The sequence below is a fragment of the Camelus bactrianus genome, chromosome 18 (assembly GCF_048773025.1).
Source record: "Camelus bactrianus isolate YW-2024 breed Bactrian camel chromosome 18, ASM4877302v1, whole genome shotgun sequence".
Taxonomy (NCBI): domain Eukaryota; kingdom Metazoa; phylum Chordata; class Mammalia; order Artiodactyla; family Camelidae; genus Camelus; species Camelus bactrianus.
This window is the reverse complement of record NC_133556.1, coordinates 7,699,295-7,720,857: the sequence shown is the minus strand read 5'-3', so window position 1 is coordinate 7,720,857 and position 21,563 is coordinate 7,699,295. Positions and strand designations below refer to the sequence as shown.

General features: G+C 54.4%; 2 protein-coding genes across 2 annotated transcripts in view; one reads left to right on the top strand and one right to left on the bottom strand.

The window, feature by feature from the left end:
• Nucleotides 1–7,413, bottom strand: part of STYXL1 (serine/threonine/tyrosine interacting like 1) — a 109,317-nt gene extending 101,904 nt beyond the window's left edge. The window contains exon 1 of the mRNA XM_074345892.1: nt 7,393–7,413. The gene's annotated coding sequence lies outside the window, so the exon portion shown is untranslated. The remainder of the gene's footprint in view (nt 1–7,392) is intronic.
• Nucleotides 1–21,563, top strand: part of SRRM3 (serine/arginine repetitive matrix 3) — a 54,883-nt gene that overhangs the window by 24,637 nt on the left and 8,683 nt on the right. The window contains exons 3-11 of the mRNA XM_074345899.1: nt 1,778–1,879; nt 10,980–11,108; nt 11,202–11,282; nt 11,807–11,836; nt 12,275–12,337; nt 12,460–12,495; nt 14,334–14,384; nt 14,902–15,006; nt 15,335–15,512. Coding sequence (XP_074202000.1) covers nt 1,778–1,879; nt 10,980–11,108; nt 11,202–11,282; nt 11,807–11,836; nt 12,275–12,337; nt 12,460–12,495; nt 14,334–14,384; nt 14,902–15,006; nt 15,335–15,512 — 775 coding nt within the window. The remainder of the gene's footprint in view (nt 1–1,777; nt 1,880–10,979; nt 11,109–11,201; nt 11,283–11,806; nt 11,837–12,274; nt 12,338–12,459; nt 12,496–14,333; nt 14,385–14,901; nt 15,007–15,334; nt 15,513–21,563) is intronic.

Genomic DNA, 21,563 nt, shown 5'->3' with positions numbered 1-21,563 from the left:
AAGAAGTAGGTAGTGCTCCCCATCTGACACCCACCCTGACAAATTCAATCAGTTCCCGAGTCCCAGCTACTCTCCCTCCCAGATGGTATTTTGTCCACTTCTTCCCCTCCATCCTCACACCCACTCTCCAACTCTGACTTCATCAACTCTCCCATGAACCCCTGCAGTAGCCCAGTGCCAGCCTCCCTGCCTCCAGGTCCCTCTCTTCCAGCCACACAGCCACCAGAGCCATCTTTCCAAAATGAAAATCCAACCTTCAAACTCTTCAATGCCTCTCCAACACCAGCCACTCATTTATCAAACATTTTTGGATGCAGGCAAAGTGCCAGGTGCTAGGGACACAATAGCAATCCAGACAGACAAGGTCCCTGCCCTCAGGGAACTCCCAGGCCAGTGCAGAATACAGTGGAGTCAACAGATGATAACTAGCGCATAAACCACCTGCCAGGATCCAGGAGGCTCCGGTTGCTATGGAAACACAAACACTGGCACCTAACCTGGTGGCGGGGGGAGGCCCATCCTGTTGTAAACATCTCATGAGTCATATCTTTGTGCGTAGCCATAATTATTTCCACAGAGTAAACCTGGAAGTTAATTTATGAGTCAAAGGCTCTGTTCATTTTTTTAAAGGCTTTTGAAAAGAATTGTCAAATTGTTCTCCCAAATGACTGGGTCAATCCCAAATGCTTGTTGAAGGGGAGGCGGAAAGGAGGGCGGAGGGAAGGAGCCAGAAAAGAGATGGGGTCCCTGAGAGGGGACAGTGTACCATTTTCATGGACAGGCTGAGCGGGGAGGCTGGGCCTGCTGGGTGCACAGATGGATGGTTAGATGACAGAGAACACAGGACCCCAGTTCCTATTTGGCAGCCATGTTTTCTGTCCAGTTCAATGACCTGCAGCCCAGGAAGGGGAGAGGGTGTGAGCTTGGGGCCCCAAGATTCAGTCAACAACAGACACTGGGTACCTGCTGTGTGCTAGGCATAGGGCAGGGGGCTGGGTGAGCCAGACGCCCACCCAGGGACAGCATGGACACAGGCTGGGATGCCCAAGCAGCTGTCAGAATGGTGGCATGAGAGAGGATGACAGCTGACCCCAGGGTGCGAGAACAAGGATGAGTAGATAATTCTGGGTTTTGGTCCCCAGCCTGAGGCTCGGCTTAGGGAGGGAGGGAGAGCAGAATAGAGAAGTCAGGAGCTTCAGTCCAAAGCCCAGACTTTATCCACCCCCACCCCAAGCTGAGAAGCAATGGATTTACCCCTGGGATCCTGGGCCAGCCACTTGGCAGCCTTGACCTTGCAGAGGTGGGGATGCACTGAGAACCTCTCAAGGCTATTGTGAGGATCAGATGTCCTTGAGGCCAGGAAAATAGAAAAGACCACGTATGTATCAAGGCCAGGGGTCTCACTTCTCCCCTAAAATGTCTCCAGAGAGTGACTTCAGCCTGGATGTGGGAGGGAGGGCTGGCCAGGGGTGGGAGAGGGCCAGGAGGAAGGGCCCAGCCTCCCTGGTGGGTCTCCCCACCTCTGGGAACAACTCATCCTTTAGTTTATGTGTTTATTTGGCTGATAGTTTGTTTAGTTGGTTGATTGGCCGATTTGGTTCAAAGTAGGTAGGCCTTGAGCTTCCCCAACACTGAGAATCTTGTCGATGGGGTGAACTCGGACAGGACATAGCGAGCTGGATGGTGCCATTGTGACTGAGGGCTGGGCTCGGGGTCAGGCAGGTGGGGAGGAAACCAAAGCCAAGAGAGCAGCGCTCACCTTCCCTGTGCCCCGCAGGTACTCAGAGGAGGAGACCCGGCAGAAGGTCAGGACCTTCCGGCAGATGCTGATGGAGAAGGAGGGAATGCTCATCAGGGAGGACCGGCCTGGGGGCCACATGTGAGTGCTGCCCGTGTTAGGGCAGAGTACCGGGAGGGGAGGCCCAGGCAGCAGCTGGGGGCCAGAGGCGCATTTCCCAGTGCTCCCTCAGGCGGTGGGGGCTGGAGGTGGGGAGCAAGAGACGGAAGAAGAGAGGGTATGGGTCCTCTTCACTGGATGCTCTGGCCTGGCCCAGGGCACTGGGCAGGAGCCTCTGGGTACCTGTGCATCACCAAAGGCCTCCCTGCCACCCTGGGTTCTACCAATGGCCCAGTGGTGGGGGAGGCAGCCCAGATCTCAGCTCAGGGAATCCTGGGCTACAAATCATGAAACTTGAGAAATGTTCTGGCCCTAGTGTTGTCACTGGCAGACAGGTGTGTCCCTCTGCCCCAACTATTACCACCTATAAAGTAGCCTCCAGAGTAAGCACGTACTCTAGAAAAAGAACCAACACACCAAATGCCATTGCTGGCTTGGCCAAAGATTTATTGGGTAATGAGAGCCTGGGCTCTACGGGAGTGACATCTCTGCAGCTGTCACAGAATAGGAGACACATTGGGATGCTATGGGCCTCCTGGGTGGGCTTTGGATCAAATAGGGAAGTTACAGGGAGGTACACTTTGTCTCAGATTACAGGAGGACTTCAACCACTCAAAACCATATAAAATGGAGCAGGCTGCTATAGGAGGGTGGGGACAGCCTGTCTCTGCAAGTGCCCAGGCATGGCTGGGTGGCCAGTGAGCTCCATGCCCGGCAGGCAGTGTTCACTAAGGGAGAATCACTGAATCTACTCTATGGGTCTTGCCCGTGTGCTAAGCCTCAGTGGCCCCTCCTGTGTGCCGGCATCCTGTGTGCCTTTTGGCTGGAAGTGAGACTGGGGTGAATGCTGCTGGTCATTTCCTCCAGAGTAGGGCAAGTTTGGGGAGAGGGCACCTTACTGAAGCCCTAAGTCCCTGTGCATCTTTACTGGCACAAAAATAAAATGACAGCAGCCCCTTTGGAGTGATTTTCCCATTGCTGTTGTCTTGAGGGCAGACAGCATTGCAAGAGTAGATGTACCTCAACAGGCAGCCCTTCTGCAGAAATTCTAGACCGCTGGGGATTCTCAGGATCGGGGAGTCCCCTCCTAACCCCACTGAACCTCACTTCTCCGACTAAACTAGAAGTAAAAGCAGAGTCAGGGCAGCTTCCAGCTTGCCTTGTGGGTGATCTGCGGGAGCCTGGCTCAGCTGGCCTGCTGTCTCCTCCCCTGGGGTGGGAAGAAGTGATACCACCACCAGCTCCTCTCCAGCCTCCCAGAACACACAGCACCCCTCAGTGATGCCCTGCAGGTTTCCCCCAGAGCGGGGCTAGCCCCTCTCTTCCCTTCTCAAACCTCCTGACAATAAGATCTTCCACCACTGCCCACACCCCCTCCAAACCGCCAGGTCCTGGCTTTCTGCCCCGTGCCTCCTCAGATGGCCCCAGGACTCCTCTGGGAAATCAGCCACCCTTTCCTCTTCCATCCCATTTGAGGGTCGGGGGATTTCTCAGGAATCTACCTTGGCCACCTTCTCTGGGCCCTCCCAGTGATAACTGCCCCTCCAGCTCAAACTGGCTGCTCTCCCTGCCCCCCAACCCCCCTGCCACCACTGGCTTTTTCCTCTAAATCTGCTTCTCATTCTTCCTCAGCCCTGCTTTCTCCTCCAGCTACCAGCCCACATTTCCCTCTCCTTTCTCCACCCAGTTTCTGTCGAGTGTGTGGTACACATTGTCTCCACTTCCTTAAGCCATGAAGATCTGGCTTCTGCCCCCACAAGTCCCATGACCTGCTTGGGCTGGAGCTGCCTGTGTCGTACTTAGCACAGCCCGGGCTTCTCTGCAGGCCTGGCCTCTCTCTCACACGTGTCACCCCTGTGCTTCCCCTCTGGAAATTGCTTTCCCCCCTGGAGTCCAAGATGCTGTTCTCTGTGAGCTTCCTCCTATGCCTCTGACGGCTTCTGCTCCTCCCTTGCTCCTGCCTACTTCCCAGATGTTGGTTCCTGCTAAGGTTCAATCATATCCTCAGGTCCCTTCCCCAGCTCTGCCTTTCCTCTTCTTCCTGGGGGAGCTCATCCATTCCCCAGCTGGAGCACTCTCCTGTTAATGGATGACTCCCAAGTCTTTTCAGGTAGTCTTGATCATCTCTTTCCTTGAATGAATGAATGAATGAATGATGCATTTAAGAACTGAGACACACTGGGAAGTATGCCATGGAAAGGTTGCAATGTTCATAATCAAGAAATGACCTTGAGGGTCTATGGTATATGCCCCACCCTGCGCTAATGCTGTGTATAGGGAGAGGGGAAGAGAAAGACATGCCTCTGTTCTCTGGTGGAAACACAAACCTACAGCCTGAAACCAGGATTACTGGCAGCTCCTGACAAGAAGAAACAACTCAAACCTTTTACTCTTCAGATCCTGTGTGTGTGCGTGTTCTGTGAGGGAAGAGAGAGAGACAGTCTGGGGTGATCAGTCAGGTAGGGTTGCTAGGAAGAGGCAGTGTCACGGCGCTCAGAGAGGACCTCTGCTCTGGAAGCAGGGGAGAATATATACTTGGCAGGGTCCTGGGATCCTACTAGAATGTTAGAAGACAGTGAAGGTAAATTCGTTATCAGTTTTTTTTACTGCTGTATTCCTGGTGCCTAGAACAGTATGACTTGCCTTGATTTCCCCCAAAGCCTCAGTTTCCTCCTTTACATGGGGAATGGGTGGGACCGGAAGCCTTCTAGCTCAGGTAGCCAAAAGCGTGTGAGAATAGCGCTGCGGACAGTGACCACAGCAGGCTAAGGAGGCTGATGGTGGCCGGGATTACTCCCAGGCTGGGAAGAGCTGTTTGTGGTGCTGAACCCAGGGCCCAGGGCAGAGAGGTGATGGAGAGCTGGTGACAGATTGGTCATGTGCCTTCCATGTGCCTTCCTGGCAATTGACCAGGTCTTCAGTTCTTAGTTCAAAGTGTGGGGTAGAGGAGGGAGAGGGCTCTGGCGTAAGACAGTCCACCTGTCCAAACCTCTGAATTCAATGTTAACCCCCCAGGGTCTGGGTGCCAGCTTGACCACACCCCAGCTGTGTGACTCAGGCAAGTCTTTGACTTCTCTGGGCCTTCAGTTCTTTACTTATAAAATGGAGATATTAGCGGGGGAGGGTATATCTCAGTGGTAGAGTGTGTGCTGAGCATGCACAAGGTCCTGGGTTCAATCCCCAGTACCTCCATTAAAAAGTAATTAATTAATTAATTAATTAATTAATTAATTAATTAATTAAAATGGAGATATTAGTACTATCCTCAGAGGATTGTAGAGGAAATGAGTTGAGATGATGATGGTTAGTGTGAGGATTAGTGGCTGGCACATAGCAGACGTACATCACTACCGGATGCTCCCCACCACTGTCTTAATTGGCTCGAGCTGCTATAACAAAGCATAAACTGGGTGGCAGAGCAACAATTGAAATTTCTTTCTCATGGTTCTGGAGGCTGGAAATCTGAGATCAGGGTGCCAGCGTGGTCTGGTTCCAGCAAGAGCCCCCTTTGGGGCTGCTGAAGGCTACCTTCTTGTAACCTCACATGACAGAAAGAAAGGAAACTGTCTTTTCTCATAAGGGTACTAGTCCCAATCACAAGCACTTCATCTTCAAGATCTAACTACCTTTCAAAGGCCCCACCTCTAAATGCCATCACACTGGGATTAGAGTTTCAACCTATGAATTGGGGAAACACAAGCATCCAATCAATAACAGCCGCCACCCCCATGATCACAGGGACCCCTGGCAAGGGCAAGGAATGGAGTGACCTAAACTTATTTCCCTCTCCCTGGCTGTGTCCACCCTCTCTGCCAACTGTGGGGTTCTCTTGGGAGTCTACGCCTCCCCAGCAGTCCCTGTGCTCATGCCTTTGGCTTTCTGACCCTGGTACCCCACCCCCACTCATAGACTGGAATTTTGAGACATGGAGAAATTCAATGCCTTCTCAGAGTGAAATAAGAAACCCAGAAGCAGCTCAAGGGTCTCCACACTGCAGGAGAGGGAGGCCTGATTTTAACCCTCCACAGACTGTAAAAGCCCATGACACCTCCAGCTCAGGAAAGGATCTCAGTAGGGAGGGCAGGATCACTCCCAGAGCTTTTTGTCCCCAGGGATCATCCTTCCTCCTTAAGTTAATTGACTGGTTTGAGTGACAGTCTCTTGTGACAATCTGCCCTCCAGTCTACTCTCCACACTGGTTGCCAGAACATCATACTGTGGCATCCTGGATGTGATCCCATAGATGGCAGGAGCCCGGGGAAGGCTCTTAAGAGGCAGTCAGACAGGTGCTTGGGGACTTTTCCCTTTGGAAGTTGGATCAGATGGGTGAAACTACAAGGAGAACAGTGGGGCAGCTGACTCTCTAATCTGGGAGAGAAGTGATGGAGAGGAGTGAGGTCCCACAGACACTGAGAGAGGACATGCTTTTGTCTGGAAACAGATTGATATGGGGAGTCCTATTTTACCCCCCAAAACTCCTGTAGTTCCCCTCCATCCAGGCAGTCAAATCTGGACTCCCTGGCCTGCATTCAAGGCTCTCCACACTCTAGACCCAGCCTGGCGTCCCCCTCCCAGCATCACACAGCAGCCAACCCGACCTGCTGGCAGTTCCCAGCCACGTTCTGCGTGTTCTCACTTCCACGCCTTTGCTCATACTGAGCCCTCAGCCGGAGACACCCTAGTTCCTTCTGCACAGACTCAAACTCACCCCATCATTCAAGGCTGCCTCTAAAAACCACTTTACCCATATTCCCGGGATAAAAGTAAAATCCTCTCCTCTTTGGGATACACACAGTGTTTTCTTTACGTCTATGTGTTATCAGTTCTGTGTTCTTTTTTTTCACCCTAATAGACAACCTTTATGACTAATTGTTTTCAGGGGGTGGGTATAGCTCAGTGGTAGGGTACATGCTTAGCATGGGTTCAATTCCCAGTACCTCCACTGAAAAAAAAAAAAAAACCAGAATAAAGAATAACCATTTTCTTCATTATATAATACACATCCCATATATGGACATGTGATTATATTGAATCTTGGTTTGTAATAGCTCAGAACCATTAAAGTGTACTCTGGATATTTTTTTAAAAAAAGAATAGTTTTCATAGTTACGTAATATAACAAAATGTTTGGGAGAGAGGGTTTATGAAACACAATATTCATAAGCTATTTTCTAAAACAGTGAGCAAATTCCAGTCTTTTTTTTTTCCCTATGTCTTATTTTATACGTAATGTGACCTCTCTGTGCCTCATTATCTTTTGTCTAAGATGGGACTATCAATGATAGTCACACACACATCAGAGGCTTGTTCTGAGCATTAAATGACTGAATGCGATAAATACATGTGAAGTGCTCAGAACAGCACCTGACTCCTGCCTTAGTAATTAGTATCATATGCACTTGTCAGATTTTTGCCCTGTGCTGTGAGGCCCCAAGCCTGATTTATCCCTGTTCCTGCCACCACTCCCCCATCTCCCCCTCCATCCCCCAACAGACCTGGCATGCAGGCTGAGTGAGCAGAGGGCAGCCCCTGTGCCTGGAATCTTCCTCCTCCTCTTCTTTCTGGACCCATTCATCTGTCAATTGGCCATTAGGCTCCTGGCAAATGGGAAACAGAAGCAGTTAATTAGTGAAACTGCTGGCACGAGGAAGCGCGTGTGACAAGCAATCTCTTCCCAGGTCCGAGCCCTGCCTGTGGCAGCCAGTCCAACATGTGTCCCGTGCGGTGCTGTGTTCAGCCTCCAGACGTTCCTGGTCCCTTTGCAGTGACACCGGCTGAGCCCACTTTGGTCGGCCCCCTGGGGCTGGGTTTGTACTATCGCAGGGGAGGAATGCCTCCCCAGCCTACTCCACACACGTGGTGAGGCATCAACTAGCTGACAAACGTGAACTTAAGAGCAGAAACACTAACCAAGTCTAGAACTCAGAGCACTCACCCACAACTGTGTCTAGAGAGTAGGGAGGGGACAGCTGAGCTAACATCTACAGCAGGAAGCCCAGCCAGCAAAGTCAAGGGCCATCCGGTTTGCACGTGAATTCTCAAAGCCAATTGGATAGGTGAACTTACATTCTTTACTCAAAGGTCCCAAAACATAGGTGATGTTCCTTTCCCTCTCCGGGCCTCAGTGTTTTCATGTGAGAAATTTGAAAGGGGGGTGTGCAATTTCTTTAAATCAGGAAGTGGTTCTGAATGGGATTTGAACTGTGGAGAGCTATTTAAGCATTAGAGAACATTCATATTAGTGATGTTATCATCTAGGAAGTTCAGGACAGGAGAACCCAGTGTTCTAGCCCTGGGAGAGCCTGCAAAGCAGAAGTAGTGATACCAGCTGCACAAAACTAGCAAAAGAAGCCTCAGTCTAGGCCTACTTATACCCTTTGAACTCCCAGGGCAAGTCTTACCGGAAGGTTCTGAGACCCTGTGCGTCTCCCCATGCCTGTCTTTCAAAGTTCCCAGCATAGGAGATCCCAAGTCAACCTCCCTGAAAGGATTGGAAAGTGAGGGAGTTCAAATGATAAGGTCCCAGGGAGGGAGGAGGAGGGGGAGGGGAGGAAGCTGTGACCCAGGGACAGAGGAAGAAAGGAAACATGTCTCTAGGGGTGCAGCCAGCAGAATCAGGAGGGCGCAGTGAGGGCCTGGACTCAGTGGCTAACCCAGCTCGGATGTTGGGAAGCAAGAAAGGATTCTTACAGAAGTCAGGGCCCAAACTGAGCTATTTTATCTTGTAAATAACCATCATTTTTGTGTCGGGATAAACGGAAGCTCCCTCCACCCACCAGCTCACTCACACAATGTTGGAGATGCCCTTAAGTTTTACTAAAGACTATGTTTTACATGTCAGGCGTTTGGCTGAGGGCTGTGTGGGGGCGATGGGCCCTGGGACGGTGGGGGTGGCAGGGCTGGATGGGCCAAGGAGTTGGAGATTTCAGGGACAGCAAATAGGAGGCCTCTGGCTTCAGGAAGAGGAGTGTGGGGAAGAGCAGAGAGGTGTGGGGGTGTTTGGCTCTGTGGGGGCAAGGGAAGTGACGTGAGCTTCCATCACCCTGACAGACCTCCCCTACCACCTGTGACTTCTAGGCTGCCAGAGCCAGGGTGGTGTTTGGGAACTGAATAGCATTCTTTTTTTTTTTTTTTTAAGAAATCTTATTTATTTATTTGAGAGGGGATTAGGTTAATTAATTCATTAATTAATGTTAAGGGAAGTACTGGGGATTGAACCCAGGACAGCATGCTTGCTAAGCATGCCCTCTACTGTTGAGCTATGCCTTCCCCCTGGAATGGCATTCTTGAGGCTAGCTAACCCTGCCAGATTTGGGATTTTTTTTTTTTTAATACAAAAATCAATCTTTAAAGAGCTGCCTTAGTTCATGCCCTGCTGGAGATTTGTTTCTGAAAATTCTTTCACCTCGTAGCTGTGATCTGCCTTCCTTGCTTTGTCTCTTTCATAGGTCAAAACCGCTTTTCTCCCTGGAGGAGCAGGTGTGTGAGTGTCTGACAGTCCCTCTGCCTAGCAATGGTGGCCGTGTGTGTGCAGGGCAACAGCTGAGGGCCAGGCCTCGTGTCAGGAGGCTTCATAGACAGATGCTTACTTAATCCTCTCCTCAAAGCTGGGATATTCTTTTCCTCGTTGTATAGATAAGGACCTGGAGGCTCAGTGAGCATGGTCATGCCTGGATTCAGACCTGTCTGTGTGAATTCCAAGCTCTTGTCACATTCTTAATGCTCTGCCATCCAAGCCCTGGCCTCCCTTGCTCTGGACAGGGAAAGTGAACTGGGGGAAACCATCTGGAGGTGCATTGTTGGAGCAGGCAGGGAATAAAAAATAAACGGTGAGAAGCCATCACCCTGGAGGTGGGGCTTCGGAGGGTCACTTCTGGGCATGTTCAATATAAAACAAAGTTGCACAGCATCCGTGACCTCAACGAATTGTCCCAACCGCCCTATGACATCATTATCATTCTCATCTTGGAGAAGAGGCTCAGAGAGGGAGTGGGACAGGCACCAGGTCACACAATGACTCAGGGACAGCACATAATGAGGGCACATCTGCAGCTTCAAAGTTCATGCTCTTGCCTTGGGCCCAGCAGCCTTTAGGAAAAAAGCACCACTCTTCCAAGTGCCCGCAGGGAGCAAACATCTGTGGCAGAAGATGACTGGGGGCTCCTGAGCCCGGAACAGGGACAAGATGCGGCAGTCCCTGCTGAGTGAAAGGGAGAGCTCGGCAAGATGGATGAGGAGCATCGGAGGCAGGCAGAGTGCTGGGGCCTGCGCCCGCTGCCACTGGGCAGTGATTGATGACAGCCTGGCCACGCGAGGAGAGCAGCCAGGCCTCTGGAGGCTGCAGTGGGGAGGGCGAGGAGAGGCTATGAATATTTCAGAGAGGCAGCGGGAGCTGGAGGGTGGGAGGGTGGGAGTTGGGCGGAGGGAGGCTCTCCGGTAGGAGGTGGGGGCTCAGGGACAGCGGATTAAGGGAAGACAGATACCAGAGAAGGGGGAGCTAGGAGAGGGGGAAGGGGCTCTCAGAGAGCGGGCTCAGTGAGGGAAAAGGGAGGATGGGGAGGGGCAGTGGGCTTAGCGAGGGGAAGGGGGCTCCGAAATAGGACGCGAAGGCTAAGGGTGCAGGCATCAGTGAAAGGGGCTCAGTGAGAGAAGAGGGGGCTCGGTGAAGGGTAGTGGGGCGCAGTGAACGGGACTGAGGGACAAAGAATCAGTGTCAGGAGGGGACTCAACGAGGGGAGAGGCCTCACTAAGAAGGATAGGGCTCCCTGAGAGGGTGAGAACCTCAAAGGGGGGAGGGCTCTGCGAGGGGGCAGAGCTCGTGCTCTTCTTTCTCTTTTGCAAAATACGGCACCGTTGAGGGGGGACAAAATATAGCATGGCTGAGGCTGGGGCCTGTAAGGGAGGCTCCCGATTGGGTTCCCCAAATCCCTGCCTGACCCTCTAGAGGTCCAAGCCGCAGACCTGGGTGCCGGGCACATCCTGACCTTACGGCCCGGCCAGGCCCCGGTGCGCCGCGCGGGGTAAGGGGCCGCCGGACGGCCCGGCCGCGGCGGCGGGTGGTGAGCGTCCCTGTCGCCGGCAGCGTGGCGGAGACCCCGCGGCTGATCGAGGGCGCCGAGCCGGGCCTGGAGTACGCGCCCTTCGACGAGGACGACGGTCCAGTGGACTGCGACTGCCCGGCCGCCTGCTACCGCGGGCACCGGGGGTACAGGTCAGCGCCCGCCGCCGCGGCGGGGGGATGGAGGGATGGGGGCCACCGTTCCGCCCTCACCTTTTCTCCCCACCCCCGCCCCTTCTCACCCAGGACCAAGCACTGGTCCAGCAGCTCGGCGTCGCCCCCTCCCAAGAAGAAGAAGAAAAAGAAAGGCGGCCACAGGAGAAGCCGGTGAGAGCCGCCACCCGGCCAGAGAGGGTGGGAAGGGCGCTGGGGGGGACCCCAGGTGCCCATCCTTCGGCCCGCAGGGCGCCAACGCCGCACCTTTGGGCCCCTGCCTTTACTGAATCCCTCCCCTTCGCTGCGCTAAGTGCCCTCCCCCTCACTGAGCCCCTCCTCTCCATCACATCCCTCCCCTCCATCACATCCCTCCCCTCACTGGGCCCCTCCCCTTCACCAAGCCCCTCCCCTCGCTGAATCACCACCACCACCACCACCACCACCACCACGTTGTCACTCGCCCGCCCCAGAACTGGACACACTCCCCGCCTCCTTGATCCACCTGCCCTCCTTCTTCTAGCACCTGCCCCGGGTCCTGCACCCACCACAAGTGTGAGTAGCGTAGGGAGGAGGCGTTTGGCTGGTCTCATCTGTGACTCCCCTTCTCTATGTGCCTCCTTCCCTGTGTGAGACCCTGGGGCCACAGCTAACACCATCCAATTGTCTGTTTCCCTTCTTTCTCCCCCTGCCCTCAGCAAAAAGAGGAGACTAGACTCCGAGTGCAGGTCAGTGATGAAAGCGGGTCAAGGATGGGCTGGGCCTGGAGAGGATATGTGTGGGTGGGAGAGTCCAAGGTCATTCCCCAGAGGCAGAAGGCCAGCCACCTCAGGTCCTGGAGCCTGGACACAGCCAGCATGCCAGCTTTTCCCCACAGAGGTCAGAAATCCCATCACTGGAGACCCTAACCTTTGGGTTTGAAATATTCACAATGCCCAGGAGGCTGGAAAACTGAGGAATGGATAACACAAGCAGCTCCATCAACTACCCTTAGAGAATTTGCAGACCCTTAGGGCCTTGGTTCACTCTTACAATGGCAGTTGGCTTTATGCCCTGGAGGCCCCTTTCCAGCTTCAATGCCCCAGGCACAAGGACTTCCCCAGCCATTTTCACCACCCCTCCATCCTGGGCCCCAGTTCACCAGAACCCCCCAACTGTGTCCACAGCTGTGGGAGCTCCTCACCCCTGCGCAAGAAGAAGAAGAGTGTGAAGAAACACCGCCGAGACAGGTACCCTCCCTCCCCTGGGGCCTCCTTTCACTTCCATGGGGCCCCCACAACCAAGGCTGTGCAGATCCTGTCCCCAGGCCACCCCAAGCAGGCTCAAGAGAACCCTTTTATTGGCCCTACAGGTCTGATTCTGGGTCCCGGAGGAAGAGACGGCACAGGTGAGTGGCACTCTATGGAGGCATGACAAGAGGATGTGCACAGAGGCCAGTCCCACTCCTGGGACCAGGAAGCCATGATGGCAGGGAGTTGCAAGGGTCCTGCCCTGCTCCATCTTCCCACTCCAGGGACTCCTTCCCAGAGCCAGACAGGGGAGAGGAGGAGGATGAAGGCCAACTGCAATCCTTGCCTGCCCACAAGTCAGCCTTGCCTTGGGGGTCCCCAAAACTTCCAGACAACACAATAGGCCCAATGTCCAAGGGCTGCATCTCTAGAGGTGCCAATTAAGAAGGCAGAAGCATCAGGACCCCAAATTTGCAGGGAAAAGACAAGCCAGGCAGAAGGACCTCCTTGGTCTAGACAGCTCAGTGGGTAGAAGATAGGGTGAACAGGCTGCGACTGAACATGGAGTTTCTGGGGGCAAGTGCCAGCCCCCAACAATCCTGCCAGGTGGGGCTAGGAGCCAGCGCAAAGCTCTGAGCATGACAGTGACTTGTTCAGGATGGACTGAAGAGGGGAGAGCAGGAGGTGTAAGGCTGGAACCCAGGCAGAGGCAGGGGTGTGGAAAGTAGAAAACTCAGAAGATGTGGGGCAGTTACATCCCCACTGTTGGCATTGGAGCCAGACCCCCTCCCAGCAGCCCTGAGGAGGGGCAGAGTCCGCAGTCCCATTCCTGCAATGAGAATTAGACTACAGCTGCTTGCAAGGTGGGGGAAGAGCCTAAACAAACACCTACAAACACCTAATCCTGGCCCTCCAGTTCCCCAATTTCCTGTCCTCCCCACTTCCATCCCCCTCCGGTCCCTCTGGGCCAGCGTGGGCCCCTACTGCCTCCCAGTGGTCACCATCAGCTTGCACAGCTCCTCTGTCCTGTTCTCATCAGTCCTGGGAAGGACCTAGAGGTGAGCTAGGGCCATATCAGCTCCAGATAGGGAGACTGAGGCCTGAATCAGGCAGCATGGATTCTAGAACTCAAATCTCTGGACTCCCGTGCCCACCCCCCCACCCAGTCTGCTCCTGTGTGAAACACGTTCCAGTGTTTCTTAGCATCACCTTGTTTTCAGTCAGAAGGAGGCATCTGTTCAGGACTAGAGCAGGAATCTGGTGGAATCAGGGAGGGTGGGGTTGAGAGATCTATAGGGACCAAAAGTGGGGTGATACCTTAGAAGCCTAATCAGAAGTTTCTCGGTCCATCTGTCAAAGGCAGAAGGAGCTGGGCCCACCCCAGAGAGCCAGATGAGGTGGGATAGAGATCCCGAGGAGTAACTCAAAGGTAGATCATATCCCAAGGGAAAGCATTTCTTTCCTAAACCCCTGGTGAACTGGCCCAGGGCTGGGCCACAGTCTGAGGGGACAGAGAGGCAGAGGGCCTGGACTCTGCCCTAGAGAGCCCCCTCTGAGGGAACCTGGGGCACAGGAGACCCAAATGAGGTGTGGAGGGGCCACCCGTACCATGGTGACTCATCAGAGGGGCCTGTCTCGAGACCAATGCCAGAAGGAAAGGGCAAGTCCCCCCTCCTTCTGGGGCCATGGCCACATCACCTATTGCACCCCCAGAGAGAGCAGCAGTTGGGCTGAGGCAGGAGGTCATGCAGGTAAGGACTTCCAGGAAAAGGAGAGACAAAGGCCCTGCAGAATCGAAGGGACCAAAGCAGTGAGGTGGGGTGGGCAAGTCCACGCCAGCCAGGAAGTCTCATCCAGGGAGCCGCAGGTGCAAGAGAGGAACAAATCTCAGATCACAGCTGGACACAGCCCAGCTCCAGGGCTCAAAGGCCCCAGCCTACCACTGGTGGGCTTATGGCTCAGGCTGTGCTGTCACTGTAGCCTCTGCTTTCTGCAGATCTCGAAGCCCCAAGAGCAAAAGAAAAGAAAAGAACAAAGAGAGGAAGAGGTGAGTACCCTCTGCCACCCCTCAGCCCCCTCCTCTCCATCCCACAGAAAACTGGGCCTTCTAGAATTACAGTATCAGGCCCTCAAAGATAGCTCACTTTGTCCCGCCTGCCCAGATGGAAAAATTCAGACCTAGAGAGGAAGCCAAGAGCCCCCGACCCCCACCATGAGTCAGCGGCAGAGCTGGAACTGGAACCCAGGCCTGTGGCCTCCCAGGCCAGGTTCCCTTGGAGCTCAGTCCTGTGACTCCCCTGCTTCCCCTCATTCCTGTCAAAAGGGCACCAGCTGAGAGGCGAGGGAGGTCTTGAGGGGCTGGGACTGTCTAGAGAAAAGGACACCTTTTCCTAATTCTGACATGACCCGCATGGACTAGCTCTAGGCCCAACATGGTTTGCAGTATTTTTGTAGGAGGCTATGGAGTAAGGGGCAGGGGAGGTAGTGGCTTCCATCAGGCCTGCACAGAAATCCCCTGTGGGGAGGTTGGGCAGAACTTGAGTACAGCCTGATTTATCTCCCAGGCCACATGTAGAGTCCCCTGGCCGGAGGTCCCATCGCCACAGCAGCGGCAGCTCCCACAGCCCCTCACTCTCCTCCCACTACAGTGATTCCAGATCACCCAGCAGGTAGGTCCCAGGCCACTGGGAGCGCTCTGGTGTGATGGAGCTCGGCTTTGTGCTGGAGGGAGGGGACTTGCAGCTTAAACACCCGCAAGGGCTGCGGAGCGGGGCTGGTGGGTAGACAGCGACTAAATTAGTGGGTAGAAGTTTAGCGGGGCTACGCTGCTGCCCACGCCCGAGGGCGCCCCAGTCCCTGAATTGGAAAGGGCTGGGGCCGTGCTCTCTCCAGGGAAGGGTTTCCCGGCCCAGCGAGAGCGCGGGTAGGGGGCTGCCCTTCGTGCCGGGCAGCGGCCGCTCGCAGAGGGGGCGTCCCACGCCGGCTCCCCCCATGCAGGCTGAGCCCCAAGCACCGAGACGACGGGCGGAAGACGGGCAGCCAGCGGTCCAGCGGGAGCCGGTCGCCTTCCCCGTCCGGCGGCAGCGGATGGGGGTCGCCCCAGCAGAACGGCGGCAGCAGGCAGCGGAGCGGAGCGCACGGGGGCCGCCCGGGCTCGGCGCACAGCCCGCTCGATGTACGTACGCTTCGCTTTGCAGAGGGTTCCCGCGCCGCGCGGGCTGCGCCGAGCTGGGTCAGGGCGGAGCAGGGTCGGGGCCGGGTCGCCGCGGGGCAGGGGGCAGTCAGTGCGTCACGGGGGCGAGGCCGGCCGCTCCCGCCTCCCAGGCGCTCTCCTGGCATCGTCCAAGCGGTCGGGAACGCTTGGATGTTTCGCCCACCCGGCCCTAGTGTCGGTGGGGGAGGGGGGCCTGCACTCTTGACCTTGGCAAACTGAAGGCCAGAGGAGGTTGACCACTGGGACACCCAGCCACTTGGGAAAAGAGCTGGAAAGAAGTCAGGGTCTCCTGCCTCCCTTCCCCCAGGCATATTGGGGTGGTAGGGGGCATGGACTTTGGTAGGGGTCTCAGTCAGGAGCAGGATTCAAGAGTCAGGACCTCCCCCGGGCATCACCTGGGCCCTGAGCCTCCCTCTCCCCACCAAGTCCTGCCCCCTCTAGAACGCCCTCCCTCCCTCAACCCCGTCTTAGCCCCCCCCCTCTCTCAGATAGATCCCGACCCTCCCTCCCCCATCTCAGTCCCCTTGCCACTCCAGAGCTGCACTTCTAAAGTGCCTGCTCCAAGGAGTCTGTCCTTTCCTGGGCACTGCCCACACTTGGACAGGTATCTCAAACCTGCGGGTTCCACTTCCCATGGTCCATCCTTCCTAAGGCACCTCCCAGCGCACCCACTGCTCCCTCAGAAAAGTCACACCGGCATCACCTCAAAAACTGTTCCCACTCATCCTCCAGGGGGCGCACAGACTCCTGGAGACCCCTGGCAGGTGTGGTGATGGTAGGAGCTGGCAGAGCAATAGGCTTCTCAGCCTTTCCCAGGACTATGGGCTGGGCCAGGGTGGGAGGCTCTCCCAGGCCCCAGGGGAGGCCCTCATCCCCTTTTGTCTGTCAGTCTTAGAGTCCAGGGTAGAGGGGGCTGCGGTCCCGGCAGAGGCACTGGATGGGCACAGGGGATTTGGTGTGGGCAGGCCTGCAGTTCCCCCACCCCTCGACCTGCAGGCTGCCCCAGCAGTCTCAGCAGGGAGTTAGGGGGGGTGCTGCCCCTCCCCAGACCTCAGGTCTCAGCAGCAAACATGTACATGTTGGTCAGTTTCATTTTGATTTTTGGCTGTTTCCTTTCACTCCCTTTCTTTTCTCAAACACCCTTACTCCCATGACCTCAGCCAGGAAAGCCAAGGGCATCTGAGAAAAGGCTCTGAGTCTCAAGATCAATCTTTGTTTAAGGACATGTCCTTTCTTGAGACTGCCCTGCTTGGACAACGTGCCAGACTCCTGGGCTCCAAGGCACCTCACTGGGCCACGTGGGGAGGATCACTCCGATGTCTTAGATGTAGGAGGGAGCTGACAGAAGTAGCTGAGGGTGGCCAAGACAAAGACTGGCGCTAGCATCCCACCCCCCAACCCCACAGGCACAGAGCCAGAACAGCCCAGTGCCCCAGACACTTTCTTGGGGAAACTTTACGTCCTCTGAGAGGTGCAGAAATGCAGGTTCTCTCAATCAGGGCCTTCCTCCCCAACCCTGGAGGCCTGAGCAGTAATCCCTGCCAGGGCCCAGGGCCGGTGCAGACAAAACGGCCACAGCAACTAAGTAAACCCCAGGAGAGAGCAGCCAGGGAAGCTGGCCTAGCTTCTGGCCTCAGCGGAGAGGAGGGAAGCCGTGGCAGCACCCCACTCTTGCCTCTCTCCCCAAAATGGGACAAAATTTGTCATCACCCTGGGACTTTTCTAGAAGACAGCACTTTGTTACTCTACTCACAAAGCATGCTCCCCAAACCCTTTCCCTACCCTTTGGGCCCCAAGAGGTCTGGGATTTCAGAACATCCCAGGCCTCTCACCCGCACCCATCCCCTCTTTGCCTACAAAGTCTTTCTGAGGAGTGAAATGAGACCTGTTCTCTCTCCAGGGAGGTGAGATGGGGCTGGGGTCACAGACTACCATTAACCAAAAAAAGTCTTTGGGATAAAGTACGGGAGGCGGGTGGTGTTCTTGGATGCTACCTTTGAAAAAAAAAAAAAAAAGAGAGAGAGAAACAAACGGAAAAAAAGAAAAGCTCACCGTTTTTAACCCCGTCTATGTTTTTGTTTGTTTTTTTAGCCTCCCATTTGAAACGTGGTAATATTGTGATTCCATTTCTTGTTTAGCCGGCAAGGGAAGAGGGTGGGGAAGTTTATGTAACTTTTCCTGTTGTTTTGTTTTTGTTTGTATTTCCTTTTTTTTCCCTTTTTCTTTTCCTTTTGTGATGTACAGAAATGCAAAGTATCTTTCGTTCTTTTTTTTTTTTTCCTATCTTCTATGTTGTTCTAGAATTTTGCTTTTGTGCGTGTTACTGTGGGAACTTCTAATGCAGAGATGGTTTTTGAATCTCAAGTGAACCTCAGTCATGTACATATCTCTATATTTATTTTTTCCTTTGTATTCAGAATTTAAAAGGGAAGATAACTCTTAAAAAACGACTCCCACACCAACAGCGCCAGCAGCCAGCCCTCTCCTCCACCTGCGGGCATAAGCTGGAACTGCTTCAGCTTTTAGATTAACAAAAGTGGTGCAGACGGTGCTTCAGGGCCTCAGTCTGTAAGGAACCTTGGAGGGAAGCTGGGAGATCCCGAGAAAGGGAGAGACTTGTCCCAGTTCACCCAGGTTGCTTCCCAGAGCAGTGAGATCCTCAATTCCATCCAGAATAAGATGGCTGATCCGCCCCTTCCGTGCCTGCCTCAGAGCCTTAGGAGGCACTGGAGGAGGGAGCTGAAGACACTTGATAGAGTTTAACTCAGGTGAGGGCTTCAAAGCCAGGTACTCCCAGGCAAGAGAAATTCCTCCTGATCTTGAAACAGGCCAGTGGGATGCTGGCTCCAATACATCTCCTACTTGTCCCATCCCAGGCCAGGGCTGAGCCCCAGAGGGAGTCTGGGTCCTACTGCTTACTGCTTTCTACGGCTCAGAGAGGTCAAGTAACCGGCTCAAGGTCACACAGCTTTTTAGAAGTAAACCCAAAAGGAGATAACAGCCCTCAGACCTCAAGAACCCCAGCCACAGCTAAGATGTAAGAGGGTAGTCAGTAGAAAACACATTCCAGGTGTCCTGAGCAGAGATGGGGAGGATTTATGAGGTGGCTTCTGGTTGTCTCAGCTTCTGTGTTCCCTCTGGGGACCCTGCCAGATGTCACTGGTGTGCTCCCAGTTCTCTCACCTCTCTGACACGGGGGCCTGCCCACACCAAGACCAGGGTACGTGTGGGCCCGGCATTACACAAGCCGGAACTACGTGATTGCTGCTTCACAGACCCAGGGAGCCCTGAGCCCTTACAGTTCACAACCACATGGGAGAATAAACAGTGAGGCACAGGGATGGAAGGGAGTGGCTCAAAGTCACGTAACATGGGACAGAAGAGTATGATGACCTCGTGGGACAAGTCCTTCCACCCGTCTCACCTGGTGCCTTCAGCGGCCTCCCTCCACCCCTAAGGAGAGAGACTGGTGCTAGCTTTGCCCTCCCAGCACAACGGCCAGAAAGTGTGTGCAGGGTTTGCAGCCTTAGAAGTATGGCCACCTGCCTTGGCTCCATCTGTCCCTGTTAAGGCCCCAACCCTTCTCTAGCCTCTGCCTCTGGTTCGAATGTCATCACCTAATAGGTGGCCTGAAGGAAAGGTGCCCATGGTTCTCCCTGACCTGCCTCATCCCAGGCCTCCCCCCTCCCCAGCCCCTGGAAAAAGCAGTGACCACAGCTGGAGTGGGACAGCCAGGATAGGAAGGGACAACTTGGCATTTCTTCCAGGATAAAGCCAGAAGGCAGGAGGGATGAAATTTGCTACAACAATGATGAAGCCAGGGGGACCCGAGGCTGGGTCAGTCCTCCAAATTGAATCTGTGGTTGCCTTCCCTTTTAAATGCACAATCCCCTTTCACCCCATCTGTCCACTGATTGGCCTTGTTTAAGCGGCTTTTGTCTTTTCTTTCTGCCTGGGTCCACCTTCCTCTTTGTCTTCCTGCCTCTCTGTCTCTGTTTTCTTCTGCCTTTGTCTCTTTCTGGTTCTGCTTCTCTGTCTCTCTGTCCCTCTGTCCCTCTCCCTGTGTCTCTCTGTCTCTTCTTCTCCATCTCTCTCTCTGACTTGGGCCTCTCTCCCCATGCTGCCAGCCCTTCCTTCACCCACCCTGTGGTTTTGCTTCTATCAGCTGCTTCCTGCATGCCCTCTGGAGGTTTTCTGTTGTTTAAAGAGTTAAGGAAAGGTTGGCTCTTGGAGCCTGTGGGTTAAAAAAAAAAAAAAAGCAAACAGAAATGGCTGGGCAAGAGCCCCCTTCCATCCCTGGGACTAGCCTGAAAGCCACAGGGCTGTCTCGTGCTGATTCAGAGGGGGAGAGCAGCTAGAGTCACCGTCTTCCCCCGATTCTGCATCCCAATGCGGAGACCTTCTTTCTTTTTTATTATTGCATTCCCGTCCCTGACCACTGAGAAGGTAGGTATCCCGGCTCCGCTGTGCGCCCGCTCCCATCTCCAGATAAGCCCCGCCACTCTGCTTGGTTTGAATGTGGTTTTCTTTCTCTCTCTCTCTCTCTCAGTCTCGCTCTGGTTGGTTTTCTTCCCCTCCCTTTTCTTTCTTTATTTTAGTGACTACTCATTTGTAACTTGCATTTTCTCCAAATGAGCTACAAAGCTGTGTTTCCTGGTTTGTCGTTTAGTTTTCTTGACTTCTCCCAACAACTTTTCTGGTTCATTCTTCTCTTTCCTACCTTCCCTGCTCCTTCTTCTCCCTCTCCATCCCCACCCCCTGTGCCCCAAGCCTCCCTCACACCCTCTTTTTCTCATTTTGTTGTCCGAATGCATTTCTGTGTGGTTTAGCATTCCAAGTTTGTGTTCCCTCCCTGAACTGTATGCTGCAGTTGAGCCAATTTGATTTCTGTTGTCTGGAGTAGCTGCTCAGCCCCTCACCCTTTACCCCTGCCAGTCCCCAGGGCCACCTTGGGCACTAAGCAGTGGTGGAGGGGCCTGTGCTGAGCCTCGTGGCCTCCAGATCCTGGAAGAAGTTCTGGCTGAGGTCAGGCCTGAGGAAAGAGCCCTGTCCCACCCTTCGGGGCCTGCTGGGCTCCTATGGCTCTGCCCTGGTGGTAGACTGAGCTTTAGGTGGGAGCTACAGGCTCTGGGCAGCAGCTGGCACCAGGGCTGAATCTCACAGCTCCATCTTTCGGGCATAATGATAGTTGAACTTCAGGGGGTATGTGAGCTGGCCAGGAACAGGTGCTGGGCTAGATGGTCTACTTAGCAAAGTCTCTGGGGGGCAATTTGAGAGATGGAGGGGACACTCAGCTCACCAACCCCCTGCCTGGACTACAACCCAACCCAGACGGGGCTCCTCAGTTCCCCAGCATCCTTCCATTTTACAATCTGAGCTTAATGAGAGTCAGCAGGGACCGGGATCCCCCAAGATGTTGGGGCAGAACCAGACCAAGGTCCTGGGACTTGTGACTCCCAACTCAGTGCTCATCCAGCCACAGAGCACACGTCAGGATAGGCTCTCAGGGACCCCAACCTCCCCATCCTTGCCCTTTAAACTGTTTCCTGTCCCACGTGGGAGCTGCCGTAGAAGTTTGACATCCCAACCCTCTGAGGCCTCAGTAGGCCTCCATCCTCAGCTTTGAAGAGAAAGGCCCCAGGCGCAGGTCCTGGGGAGCTCAGGCATGAGAACATTCCTCAACCTTGGGTGGTGCTGGGAGGGCAGACAAGGAGATTGTTCAGGGAGGGAGAAAGCACTGCTGGTCTGATGGAGGAAACTGTCCCAGCCTGATTCGGGGAGTGGAGGCCCCACCTTTAAGGAGTACCTGATGTAACCAGGGCCCCCAAAATGCTGAGTTAGAGGGGTAGCTGTTCCAGATGCTCACTTGTTCTCGTCCTGGAGGATACTAGGGTCGGGTGAGTGCACGTCCCTTGCTGTTCTCCTTGTTTTTCCCCTCAAAAATGTCTTACATAAGCAAAAGAGAAGATGCCAGGGAGCAGGTGGTACCAGGGAGCAGAGGGGCTCCTGCAA